Genomic DNA, 13844 nt, shown 5'->3' on the forward strand with positions numbered 1-13844 from the left:
TGGTTCCAAACTGCTCATCGTACTTTTGGATCTGGCGAAGATGTTCAGCTTTTTCCCTCTCGAGTTGTTTATTGGCCAATCTAATTGGGAAATATTTGGCAAAGAATGAGTTTCGAGTCCACATCTCTTTGAGGTCAGACACCTGATCCTTTCATCACAGGGCGTGTAAAGTAAGTACAACAGTTTTTTTTAAATTTATTTTTAGCATGTTATTAATCATTTCGATTTTACAGTACTTTTAATCGAGGCAGGTCTTTGTTTGCTTGCTCCAGTTGGAAACGAAGCTCCAGGTTCTCCGTGGACAACTTGAGGTTCTCTTTTTGGAGCTCATGTTCTCTTTGAGATGGTGTACCAGAACCACGGCCAGACGTCTGCTGAAACAACAAAGAGATGTTGATGCCATAGACAACATGCAGCTAAATAACACCCAGACAACGAAAACATTTTGGATTCAGGATGGAGAGGATGCAACACATAGACACCATTGCTATGGGGCAAAAGCAGACACTCCGGGTCTGGAAAGGCGAAGTCACAAGCTCAAAGCCAACAAAGCTATGGGGTTGAGAACTGGAAGCTTTGTGCTAGCGCTTCAGTGTGAGCGCCTATGCGTTAAGTACCTTTCGAGCTTTCACTTTGCTTTGTTCTTTCTCACGAAAGGTGGTGACCTCGGATTCTACAGGTCCAAGAATGTTTAAGACATCACTTTTTATAACACCTGAATTCAGCTCCTTAGTGGGGGAACATTTTACGTTCTCACTTAAAACAGGGTCCACATCTTCCTCAGGGATGAAGGACATGGTCTCCTCCATTGATGGTTCTTCAGGCACCACTTTGGCATCTGTGCTGAGTACCATTTCTTCTTCTTCAAGCTCTTTAGATGTTTTCAAATTTTGGCTTGGATCACCTTCAGATTTCAAAGACTCAATATGTTGTTCTCCAGGTTCTTGCTCCTTATCTCTGTCTTGTTGGTCATCCTCCAGATGTTCATATTCCAGCTGATCTTCTTCAAGAGGCTTATCTGTCATCTCTTCTGCAACTCCATTAGTCTTCAGTTCTTCCTGTGCATTTTCAGCGACTACTATATCTTCCTCTTGTCCTCCTTGAGCCTCATCTGGTTCCTCTATATCTTTCTCGCCCAATCCCTCTTTTTTGTTGTCTTCTTCCTGTTCACTTTTGTTCTCATTCACCAGATCTTCTGGTTCTACATCTACAATGCTCTCTCCTACATTCTCCTTGCTGTTTTCCTCATCTTCACTCACTTCTGCTGCACTCAATCTACTGGATGAAGTTTGAGTTGCTTTGTCCTCTGTAACTGCTATTTCCTTTTCAGTGATGGCTCCTTTTTCAGGGACTGTGTCATTTACTAATGGAGACTGAATTTGTTCACTTTCACTAATATCGAAAGTCTTGGAATGAACAACTTTTGAGGACCAGCTGAGCTGAGATTGTGATGCCACATGTATTTTCAGAGATGGAATAGAGGTATGGAAAAAGAAACAGATTTGAAAGGAAGTGTAAGACTGAAATTAATGGGGTGAAATTCATGAAAAGTGTTGAAAAAATGTTTTACGTGTTACACCCACAGATGGTCTGGATGGAGACTCTTTGGACAGTTGACTCTCCAGGGAGTGAAGCCTCTCCTCAAGATAACGGTTCCTGATGGTGATATCCTCCATTGCAGCATCACGGGGTAAAGCCTGCTGCTGCCTACAAAACCACCAGTACATATTAAACATTCCTCAAGACAACATAAACAAACGGAACAAATTGGCATGATTGCTAGGCAGAACACACTTTATCACTTTGATTTGCTGTTCCAGTTCAGCGTTCCTTCTTTGTAGCTCCTCAATCTCTCTGTCAGCCTCGAGGGTCCGTACACCAACAACCTGATCTGCGGTCACTCCTCTGCCCTTTAGTTTCTTCTGGAGACCCACCTTCTCCTGCTCCAACCTTCAAAGACATCAGCCAACATAAAAATGATAGGGAATCTTCAACTTTTGTTCTTACTCTTAATAAATGCAGAAGTCAAGCTCACATTTATTGCATACATTTTAAGATTCTTCAAACTGTGTTTTGAAACTGTCCATTATGTGGATGGACTAGTGTCACAACACAGACCTGCTGTAAAGTTCTTTGATTGTTGTTAATTGTTTAGACAGAGATTCCACTTCTTTCTCTTTCTCCTTGAGGACAGTCCGCACTTTCTCCACCCTGGCCTGCCACTTTTTACCTTCCTCCCACCTCAAGATTTCTTCTTTAGAGGACTGCAAATATGGTAAATTCACATATATACATGAAAATTAATACTGTTATTTTGTTAATAAATCAGAAGGACTGAACAAATCAAGAGGAATATAATATTTTTTTTATAATGACTACTATACTTTTTAATGACTCAGACAATGTCAGAAACATAGCTAGACTGTGACTTCACCACAAAATGTAAAATTAAATGTGTGTGTCAAAGAATAAGAGCTCAAATAAACATCTGACATCAAAAAGGCTTCTTCTACGTCATTTTCTGCTGATAATTTAATTTTTTTTATTGCTGTAAATGCAATTCTAGTTCACCTTGTCCTCCTTCAGGGCACTCCTCTTGTCTGCAGGATCTGAGATGCTCTTCCTGTCTAGCTCCTGCTCTAACTTACGGATCTTCTTCTGAAGAGCCTCAACTGTGGGCCCATCACTCTCAACCTGAGCCTGCACAGACAAACACCAAATACATACACACACAAAAAGATATCTTTATACATATTTATTTATTTAGAATCTCATTGTAGTCTTACTCTGACAATGTACTTTATCTCCTTTCACAAGCATGTAAGATTTTTGAATTAAGTTTCTAAAGCTCACCAAGGCTGCATTTATTTGATCAAAAATACAGTAAAAACAGTAATATTGTGAAATATTATTACAATTTTAAAATAGCAGTTTCTATTTTAATACATATGGCAAAGCTGAATTTTCAGCATCATTACTCCAGTCTTCAGTGTCATGTGATCTTTCAGAAATCATTCTGATTTGCTGTTTAAAAAACATTTGTGGAGACAAATTGTTGTGCTGCTTCATATTTTTTGTAGAGACCATGATTGATTTTTTTCAGCATTCATAGTTTATGAATTTGTATAGAATATAATGTTATTTGAAGTATAAATCTTTTTGTAACACTATAAATGTCTTTACTTTCATTTTTGATACATTTTTTACTAACCCCAAACTTTTGAATGTTAGAGTACATGTCTTTGGTAAAGAACTATGTAAAAAGTTTAAAAGGTGCTACTGTATAAAAATAAAGTTGTACCTGAACATTGTAATTGTAACAAAGCTAAGAAGACTATGATTACACATACAAATGTTTTTTATTTCTTTCCAAGGACCACAAACTGATAAGCGCGAGGATCTGCACAATGGTGTCTAGACGTATTCACTGCCGTCAAAGAAAGGCTCTGTTAAACCAGACACTGAGCAGAAGCTCTTCATTTGCAGAGAAAAAAAGAGTTGCTGACTCACTGTTCAAATGCTTTCGAGCCACTGGTAGAATTACTCAAGAACAGTGAGACATACATTTCTTGACTTTAAAGGCACAATATGTAAGTTTCCGCCGCTAGAGGGCGCGTATTCAAAACAAACAAAGAAACAAAGGTGTAGTTTGATGACGCCGTGACTGAGTGTGGAGTCATGGGAGTTGTCATCTTCATCCCCACAGCCGATGCAATCCGACAGGACTCGGGCAGAAATCATGTTCATGGATGAGCTAATGATTTATTAACGTAGTAGAATGAAGCAGGGTGAGGCTGAAAGCCATCGAAGCGAAACGAGGCCGCTGAACGAGCACGACACACGGCTCGAAAGCAGCGGAGCTTTTATTATGCCACACTTTAGCGCTTCTGCTCCTTCCGGTCGTGCGTATGTGGGGTAAAGCAGCGCTGTTTTATCATACTAGATACATTCTAAAGTTCTGTTATAATGCTACTCTGTGCGGTTGTCACCGGTCTAATTAAACGCACAACATATTAAAGCGTCTTTGGTGTTTCCATGTTTTCTACAAAACAAAACCGAAAATCGAGGGGTTATGACATCATTGGCAGGCTACACAATGACACTATGTACACTGTCTGTGTCACTAGTTAAAATTGCTAATTGTAAGTACACAAGTCAGCAAAATATATAACACTGTTCTAGTGGTTTTTGGATATTTTAATAAAAAAATCTTACATATTGTGCCTTTAACCATTCATGGTACAATTGAACAGGGGTGAAAAACACATGTGGTCTGACCTGAAGGCCGCTGCTGAGCCTCTGGACCTTCTTCTTCAGCTCATCCAGCTGATCCTCCAGAAACTCTTTTTCACTCTGCAGCTTGTTATGTGATTTCTGGCTCCTCTGCAAATCCTTGTTTAAGTTCTCCAGCTCCTCTCTCAGCGAGTTTTCTCTGGCTTTTGCTGCTCGTATGCCATCCTTAGCCTGCTGGAGCTCCTCATTAAGGTCTTTCACACATGCCTGATGAGGAACACAGGGATATAAAAATTTGTTGGTTAGGGTTGGGATAAAATTCTGTCATCTTAAAAACCAGAAAGTCAAAAGTTCATTGGTTGCTCCCATCAATGAACTGTTCAATAGAATATTTGAAAAACTTGATTGACAAATGATTAATAAAAGCAACTGACCAATGCTTTTTAAAATAAGTTATGAGTAATGTATTTTTATTGTTACATTTTAAACAAATAAATAACCCATTTTAAATTTAATTTATTCAATTACTTCAAGTCTTGCATAATTATTATTATTTTTTTAATTTAAATCAATTTTGTTTTGTTTTTTATGTCTACTTTGCATAGTCTTGTTCACGGTTTTCAAGGATGAATGGATGGTCAAGCAATTTGATGAGCTACAAAGTGGCAGATTAATTTTTCTCACTTTAATAATTAAATGCATCATCTTTATAATTAACAAAAATTGATATGGGAAATATTTTCTACTTATAAAATCTGATGCAAAATCTTGTTGACAAGTAAAGGTTTAGAAATAGGGTAAGATTTTAGGTTTCTTCCTCATCTTTACCCTTAGCTCCTTGGTCTGCTTATCGACAATCTGCTGAACATTAAGGGCCTCTTCCTTCTGAGCAGCATTGGCGATGATCTGCTGTTCTGCTTGAGATGTTAACTCTCCGCGAAGCTCCAAGAGAGCTTTACTGAGAGCCTCAGATGAGGAACCGAATTATAATCTTAGTCACATTCAAACATCACATGGAAAAACTTGTCCAGAACAAATGTACAACATTTTGGACAAAAACATCATGGACAAAACAAAAAAGGCCCTCGTTAATTATTTCCAATAGCACAGCTTTCTATTGAAATTATGTGACTGCACATTTACTGTAGTTGTCCACTGTGGGGTACCTTCAGCTGTTTCTCCTTGAGGGCCAACTGAGTCTTCAACCGCTCCACAAGGTTCTTCATGGTGTTGGATGGTGATCTGACATTGGCTTCTTTCTGGGCCTCTAACTCTGTGCGGAGGAAATGCAGCTCTTTCTCCATCTGAATGAGCTGAGCTCTCAGCTCTTCTGCCTCCTGGGACAGACCCTTCGTTTGGGCAACATGTCTCTCCTCAAGTCTTGGAAATTAAAGCTCATTAAAAGTGGCACAAGGAATCAATGTCTTGATATTAATCAGTATTTAAAAAAGCAGGGTTTAACATGTTTTAATTTCTCACCTGGCTATTTCCATGGCTTGTGCCGCCGTCACCTGTTTCTGTTGGTCCAGCTCTGCAGTGATGACCTTCAGCTTGTGTGTCAGTGAGGAGAGCGAATTGTCCTGCTCAGTCACCGTCTGCTCCATTTCTGCCAAACGCACCAAGTGCTTATTGGCCGGTACAGTGATGGTGGGTTTCTTCATTAGCTCCTAGAGAAGAATAAAATTGAGTAGCGTACTAAATATGACAGCTACCATGATTTATAACATTATATATATATATCAAGTGCACTATAAATGTGTTCTTTCTTGATCCATTTCTGGCACTCTATCATAAGTTGAGTTTTATAATGAATACTCTAGGTACCAGAGCAGTCTGTTTGAAACGGTCCAGTGACGTGTCCATATAGACGTCCAGTTTTTGATGCAGTGCCCTGACCTCTTCCTCATGCCTTTTGGCAATCTCTTCCTGCTCCTGGGAAAATAATAATGGTTTATATGGTTTTATTCTGCAATATGGATCACCAAGCCTCAGTTTCGAACTTAAATAGGCACCTGACGGGTCTTTGCTAACAGGTTCTGGTACTTCTTGAGAACCACATCTTTTTGATCCAGACGCCCTTGTAGGTTGTTAATGGTCTGGTGGGCGACCTTCAGGGCGGGCTGGCTATCAGAGTCCTCTTGTTTGCTCAGGTCAGCCAGGAGTTTCTCTCTCTCAGCAGCAGCTGGTAGGCGAAGCCTCAGTTCATTGATCACTTTGTCTCGGGATAAGACGTTCTTTTCTGATGTCCACAAAGCAGCTTCTTTTTCCTTCAGCTTCTGCTCAGAGAGAAAGAAACTCCTTGTAAGAAAATCTTAAAAACAAGGTTTAAAATTGGTAAAGCTGACTTAAATGATTGCCCAGTCACTTGATGGATAAAAAAAAGTACCTCTTCCAGAATTTTGCAGGTGGCTTTTGTCTCAAGGATGGTACGAACATGCTCTTTGATTTTTCCAAGAGTGTAGTCCAGCTGGTGCGCTAAAGGCTGATTTGGATCTGGTAGAGAGCCTGTGGCTTCCTCAAACTAAACCCAAACAGGACAAGTTAAGTGTAATTTAAACTGTAGTTCAGTAAACTGTAAAAAACATTTGTCAAGTCTGCCAAGAGTCAGTGTTGATGGCACCTTCTGAGCTGTACTTAAGACTTCATTCTGCTGTTTCTCATAGGTGTCGAGTTGGCGCTCCAATTGCACTTCTCTCTGATCCCATATCAGTTGCCGCTCCTCGAGAAACTAATACAATGATAACAAATAAGATTAGAAACCTTGAATGAAGCATGCTCCGTATACTGTAAAAAGTAGGGAAGAAGCATGTTTAAATGCAATACTGACGTTATTCTGCTGCACCAGCTCCTCTTCCAGGCCGCTGATGGTGTGTTCCTGCTGAGCCACAATGTTCTTTAGGTATTTTATCTCTTCCCGCTGGGCACCAAGCTCTCTGCTCTGCCTCATTTCCAACAGACGAACTTCCTCCAGTTTCTTATGCCACTCACTCACCTGTAGTGGTTGATATTAAGCTGTAAACACTGTAGTGTAAACTACTGTTTATGGGAACAATTTCTTTTATTAATAGGAGTAACATAACTCATGTGAATAATTTAGAAGTAAATCTAATAAAGTCTGTAACGAATATAGGAAAAATAAAGAATTACATTTTTCTTAAAGAAAATGCAGGCTGTAGTGTAGACCATTGTTAAATTTTTTTTAAATTACATTTTAAGATAATATTCTAGTGCTGGACAATGATTATTCGCAATTAATCGCATCCAAAATAAAAGTTTTTATGTACATAATATATGTGTGTGTACTGTGTATAATTATATATATATAAATACAAACACCTGCATGTATAAATTTAAGAAAAATATGTTATGTTTATATATTAAATGTAATATGTATATGTAAATACATGTAAATATTTTCAAAATATATACTAGATGTGTGTGTCTTTATATATACATAATAAATATACACAGTACACATATATTATATAAACAAAAACTTTTATTGTGGATGCGATTAAAGGCACAATATGTACGTTTTTTATTAAAATATCCAAAAACCACTAGAACAGTGTAATATATTTTGCTGACTTCTGTACTTGCATTATCCCAAATGTTTCGAAGAATGTTTAAATCCAGAGAAATAAGCAATTTTAACTAGTGACACGGACCGTGTCCATAGTGTCATTGTGTCGCCTACCAATGACGTCATACACCCTCGATTTCCGGTTTTGTTTTGTAGAAAATATGGAAACAATAAAAAGACACTTTAATATGTTGTGCGTTTTAATAGACCGATGACAACCGCACAGAGTAGCATTATAACAGAACTTTCAAATGTATCTAGTATGATAAAACAGCACTGCTTTACACCACATACGCACGACCGGAAGGAGCAGAAGCGCTAAAGTGTGGCATAATAAAAGCTCCGCTGCTTTCAAGCCGTGTGTCGTGCTCGTTCAGCGGCCTCGTTTGCTTTGACGGCTTTCAGCCTCACCCTGCTTCATACTACGATGTTAATACATCTTTAATACATTAGCTCATCCATGAACATGATTTCTGCCCGAGACCCATCGGATTGCATCGGCTGTGGGGATGAAGATGACAACTCCCATGACTCCACACTCAGTCACGCCGTCATCTAACTATGCCTTTCTTTGTTTTGAATACGCGCCCTCTAGTGGCAAAAAATTTAATATTGTGCCTTTAATCGCCATTGTTGCCCAGCACTATTATTGTCATGACAATAATGCACTTTTTATTATTGTGATGCAAAAATTACTATATTACAAAGATTACATAAAACAGTTATAATAATCTAATTTAAGTAATTATTAAAAAAAACAGTTTTTTAGTTACTTTAAATTTTTGTGTAAAATGTGCTTAAAACAATGCGTAAATACAAAAATAAAAGAAAATGTTATATGCTTATGCAGTAAAATGTGATCTTTTTTGTAAGATTCTATAAAATGTATATGTATAAAATATATTAATAATACTATTAAATATAATATAAATAGGGATGTAACGATTAACTGCGACCGGTTGAAAATCGATTCAAATATGTGATGCTAAACAAATAGCGATTCATTTAGATGTAGGAGTTTATATGAATCCATGTCTGAGGGGAACTTACTGTCTTTAGAAAAGTTTAGATGGTATTTTTTCTTTTCATCTTGACTCTGTATAATGCATATTAAAGTTCATAAGTGCAGTGCTGCTTTGTTTACAGCGGAAACCAAGGAAACGCATTAAGCACCACCTGCTGTTTCATGCAGATATTTTTATGTATAGTTTCACGAAACTGAAGTCAAACCATTCTGTTTTTGCTTTAAATTTCGAAATTATACAATCCAATTTAGATTAAAAACGGCTCATGTTGCATGTATGCAGCATCTTTGTTTGGATCAAGATTAAAATGCAGTGGTTGCAGCACAGACAAAGCCTTATTTTGTTTATATGAAGAGATTTACTTTATTTGTGTTACTTATTATTTGATTTGGGACTGGCTTTAAAATTTCAATTTAGTTTTGTTATTTACATTATATTTAAATTTTGTCATTTAGCAGACGTTATTATCCAAAGCGACTTACAAATGAGGACAATAGAAGCAATCAAAACCAACAAAAGAGCAACAATATGTAAGTGCTATATTAGTATAGTGTTATATTTTAATTTCACAAAGAAATGTGCATCATTTTGTCCAAGCAATAATAAAAGGACACATTTAATTTATAATTTGTCTTAAATCTCATTTCGTAAAAAAACAAATAACATTCAACAAAATATTTAATATACATAAAATAAATATATGTTTAAAATTATAATTATATGTTTTTTGTAAATTATTATTTTAAGAACCATATCACAACTCTATTTGTAATCAATCAACCTACTTTCTGAGCTCCTTTGGCATCTTTCAGTGTTGCTATGAGCTCCTCCAACCCCTTCAGCTTTAGCTCCAGTTCTTGTGCGTTTCCTTCTGCTTTCCTCCTCTCCTCCTCCGCCTTATGCGCCTCCTCCCTGGCCCGTGCCTTGTCCTCCTGCAGCTGAAGCATGGTGTTGGAAAACTTCTCCTGTTGGGCCAGTGGCAGGGCTCCTGAGAACTGTCTGCGGAGGGCCTGGATTGTGTGGCGGAGGTGTCTGGCCCGCTGATGACCCTCCTGCCTCGTGTGCCAAAGAGTCTGCTGCTGGGCATCCAGCTGCTGTTCGACTCGGAGCTTCTGTGCTTCGAGTTTCTGCAGGCGTGTGTTGGCTGCTTCCAGTCGGCTGATGGCTGTAGTTTCGCTCAGCTGGAGAGCCACAATGTGCTGGTGGAGTTTAGCGATGAGGGCCTTTTCATCGGATTGAGCCTGAGGAGGAGATGTGCAATTAGGAATGTGATCAAGAGGCAGCACAGCTGAAAAAAAGAAAAACATACCTGGTAGTCTAACACCTGTCTCCTCAGGCTTTCTACCTCCTTCTCTCTTGACTGCTGTCTGGCTTCCAGAGCGGACACCTGCATTTTAGCGACATCTGACACCTCCCGCAATCTGCAAATAGAAGAGACGCTTGTGTACATTTTCTTGTGATATGTTATCACAGCAAGCATATGCACAGGCTGACTGATCAGCCTTACTTGGACACTTCAATCCGCAGGTCTGCCTCGGTTTTCTCCAGTTCGGTGATTCGCTTGCGATCGGCATCACTAATATCTTTGCTTACACTGTTTGCCAGCTCATCCCTGAGCTCCCTTTCTATCCGCTGAGCCTCCAGGTTTAATTTTGTGAGCTGTATAGGCATACAGAAATACATAGAAAATATTAGCTTGTTTAATTTACAACATACTGTGTTTTATAAAAATAAAAACGTAAATTAAAATAAAAAGCTTATTTAACGTTCAACACACTGTGTTTTATAAAAATAAAATTGAAAAGATTATTAAATGTTTCATATTGTTTTATAAAGAAAAACTAAATCATATTAAATATTTAACAAACTAAAAAAATAAATTAAATTAAAGCTAATATTTATCACTAATATTTAACTAATATTAAATAATAATAATTTAAATAATATTTAACAATAAACTAATATTTATTGTTAATCTATTTTATTAAAATCAAATAAAATAAAAAAACCTGTTTAACAAATTTATAAAATTAAATTAAAGGTTATTCAAATGTTTAACATACTGTGTTTTATAAAAATAAAACAAAAGCTTATTTAATGCTCAACTTAATGTGCTTTATTACAATCAAATCAAATCAAACTAAACAAAACAAAACAAAACCTTAATAAAGAGTATTAAAATGTTTAACATACTTTGTTTTACAAAAATAAAACAAAGCTTATTTAAAGCTCAACTTAATGTACTTTATTAAAATAAAATAAAATAAACTGTTTATCACACTGTTTTATAAAAAATAAAATTAAAGGTTATTAAAATGTTTAACATACTGTCCAGCTCATCCCTGAGCTCCCTTTCTATCCGCTGAGCCTCCAGGTTTAATTTTGTGAGCTGTATAGGCATACAGAAATACATAGAAAATATTAGCTTGTTTAATTTACAACATACTGTGTTTTATAAAAATAAAAACGTAAATTAAAATAAAAAGCTTATTTAACGTTCAACACACTGTGTTTTATAAAAATAAAATTGAAAAGATTATTAAATGTTTCATATTGTTTTATAAAGAAAAACTAAATCATATTAAATATTTAACAAACTAAAAAAATAAATTAAATTAAAGCTAATATTTATCACTAATATTTAACTAATATTAAATAATAATAATTTAAATAATATTTAACAATAAACTAATATTTATTGTTAATCTATTTTATTAAAATCAAATAAAATAAAAAAACCTGTTTAACAAATTTATAAAATTAAATTAAAGGTTATTCAAATGTTTAACATACTGTGTTTTATAAAAATAAAACAAAAGCTTATTTAATGCTCAACTTAATGTGCTTTATTACAATCAAATCAAATCAAACTAAACTAAACAAAACAAAACCTTAATAAAGAGTATTAAAATGTTTAACATACTTTGTTTTACAAAAATAAAACAAAGCTTATTTAAAGCTCAACTTAATGTACTTTATTAAAATAAAATAAAATAAACTGTTTATCACACTGTTTTATAAAAAATAAAATTAAAGATTATTAAAATGTTTAACATACTGTGTTTTTTATAAAAAATAAACCAAAAGCTTATTTGATGCTCAACAATGTGCTTTATTACAATAAAATAAAATAATAAAATAAACTGTTTATCAAAATAAAATTAAAGGTTATTAAAATAAAATAAGGTGTTTTTTTTGTTGTTGTTTTTTTTGCATTTCACTATATGGTTGCTATATTCTGGATGGATGCTATGTGATGCAAAAGATAAATCAGACCCACCTCAGCAAACTTGGTTTCTAGTTCAAAGTTGCGCTCTTCCACTTGTTTGAGGGAGTTCCTCAGGTGCTCGTACATCTTCTGAGCATGTTCAGCCCGCTGCCTTTCATTTAACTCCTTCATCTCCAGCGTTGTTATACGTCTGGACACAGATACAATCTCGCTGTTGGCCAAGGCTTTGGCCGCCTTCTCCATGCTGTTCTCACCACCTGTGAACACCAGAAATAAATTACATCAATTGCAACGCTTTAACATTGCTTTTATGTTTTTTAATCAATCAGCAGTGACGTTTACCAGTCGTGCTGATGTTTTCCCAGGCCTGCTCTAAAGTGTGAAGCTTCTCCTTGCTGATCTCAAACTCTTTATTGATGGAGTTAATGCGCCCATGTAAAGACACATTCTCCTTCTGAAAGGAATGGAGAGTACTGTAAAAAAAACAAAGAAGGTCCATTGCTTAATGTAACTTGTAAGCGATGTACCTCCAAGTGCTCCAGGGTGGTTGTCTTCTGAACGAGGTGATTGTCTTTCTGTAGGAGGTTTCTGTACTTGATGGTAAGCTCGGTGTATTGTTTGTTGGCTCTCTCCAGCTCCGAAGCAGAAACACTACCATCAAGGGATTTCTGCAATGCGGCCATTTTAAACACTGCCATTTCCTGAGGGCAAAGCAAGTTACAGAGGTCAGCAGAGGTCAGTTACAGCCCTCAGCAAAGATGACCACCATCCCTCATAGTGAAAGACCAGTACGTATATATTAGCCAGGCCAATTAATCTGTCAAAACACAGCCTTGGAAATCCAATCATTCCCATTCATTTCTTCTCAAGTGATATACATAGGTCTAATACCTTGAACCTCTGCAGGTAACCGATCCTTTCAGTTACAGCAGCCTCCATTTGAGTGAAATCATCCTTCAGTTTGCCGTTCTCCTTTCTCAAGTGTTGCTCGAGCTCAAGCAGAGTTGTGTAACGTCGTGTCAGACACTTCTCGTTCACCCTGAGAACTGTCATTTTTCGGGCCGTCTCAGCCAGCTCCCGTCTAGTCTCACTTGGGTCCTTTTCAAGAGCCTCAAGCCAGTGCTGGGAATGTGTCAAACAGATAATGGGAAGCACAAAAGGTAAAAATTAGAAATGTAGTGTAGTTTTATTTGATTTTATATTATATGAAGACATAGGGCATTTAATAACCATTAGCTAAATAGATTTTTTTCCAATGCAATGTTTCAAACCAAATTTTTCAAATTCGAGACATCAGTTTGTTAGCAAGTCATTACAGTTATACAGATTTGAGTTACGGGTGAGTAAATGAAGAAATCCTTTTAATTTCGGGTGAAAATGATCAACTATCTACGGAAGTTCTAAGCGGCCATGCATTATTATTTTTTTTCCTTCTTGTTTTCTCGTTATAACGACTTATTTTCTCGTTATATCGACATAACGAGAGTTGTTTTCTCGTTATAACGACTTATTTTCTCGTTATATCGACATAACGAGAGTTGTTTTCTCGTTATAACGACTTAATTTTCTCGTTATATCGACATAACGAGAGTTGTTTTCTCGTTATAACGACTTAATTTTCTCGTTATATCGACATAACGAGAGTTGTTTTCTCGTTATAACGACTTAATTTTCTCATTATATCGACATAACGAGAGTTGTTTTCTCGTTATAACGACTTAATTTTCTCATTATATCGACATAACGAGAGTTGTTTTCTCATTATAACGACTTA

At 36.3% G+C, this 13844-nt stretch overlaps 1 protein-coding gene across 1 annotated transcript in view; it reads right to left on the reverse strand.

Annotated features, from left to right (window-relative positions):
* The window catches only part of cep290 (centrosomal protein 290), a 34099-nt gene that overhangs the window by 1653 nt on the left and 18602 nt on the right, over positions 1-13844 (reverse strand). Inside the window, exons 21-44 of the mRNA XM_016259595.1 lie at positions 12962-13192; positions 12598-12771; positions 12413-12524; positions 12122-12327; positions 11170-11230; positions 10349-10556; positions 10151-10262; positions 9627-10082; positions 7061-7225; positions 6854-6961; positions 6620-6754; positions 6246-6509; positions 6058-6165; positions 5713-5900; positions 5400-5613; positions 5062-5199; positions 4279-4500; positions 2572-2700; positions 2119-2264; positions 1795-1950; positions 1584-1707; positions 618-1439; positions 237-371; positions 50-148 (exon numbers count right to left, since the gene is read on the reverse strand). Coding sequence (XP_016115081.1) covers positions 50-148; positions 237-371; positions 618-1439; positions 1584-1707; positions 1795-1950; positions 2119-2264; positions 2572-2700; positions 4279-4500; positions 5062-5199; positions 5400-5613; positions 5713-5900; positions 6058-6165; positions 6246-6509; positions 6620-6754; positions 6854-6961; positions 7061-7225; positions 9627-10082; positions 10151-10262; positions 10349-10556; positions 11170-11230; positions 12122-12327; positions 12413-12524; positions 12598-12771; positions 12962-13192 — 4713 coding nt within the window. The remainder of the gene's footprint in view (positions 1-49; positions 149-236; positions 372-617; positions 1440-1583; positions 1708-1794; positions 1951-2118; positions 2265-2571; positions 2701-4278; positions 4501-5061; positions 5200-5399; positions 5614-5712; positions 5901-6057; positions 6166-6245; positions 6510-6619; positions 6755-6853; positions 6962-7060; positions 7226-9626; positions 10083-10150; positions 10263-10348; positions 10557-11169; positions 11231-12121; positions 12328-12412; positions 12525-12597; positions 12772-12961; positions 13193-13844) is intronic.

Source organism: Sinocyclocheilus grahami, unplaced genomic scaffold (genome assembly GCF_001515645.1).
Source record: "Sinocyclocheilus grahami isolate Dianchi unplaced genomic scaffold, SAMN03320097.WGS_v1.1 scaffold30.1, whole genome shotgun sequence".
Classification (NCBI taxonomy): Eukaryota; Metazoa; Chordata; class Actinopteri; order Cypriniformes; family Cyprinidae; genus Sinocyclocheilus; species Sinocyclocheilus grahami.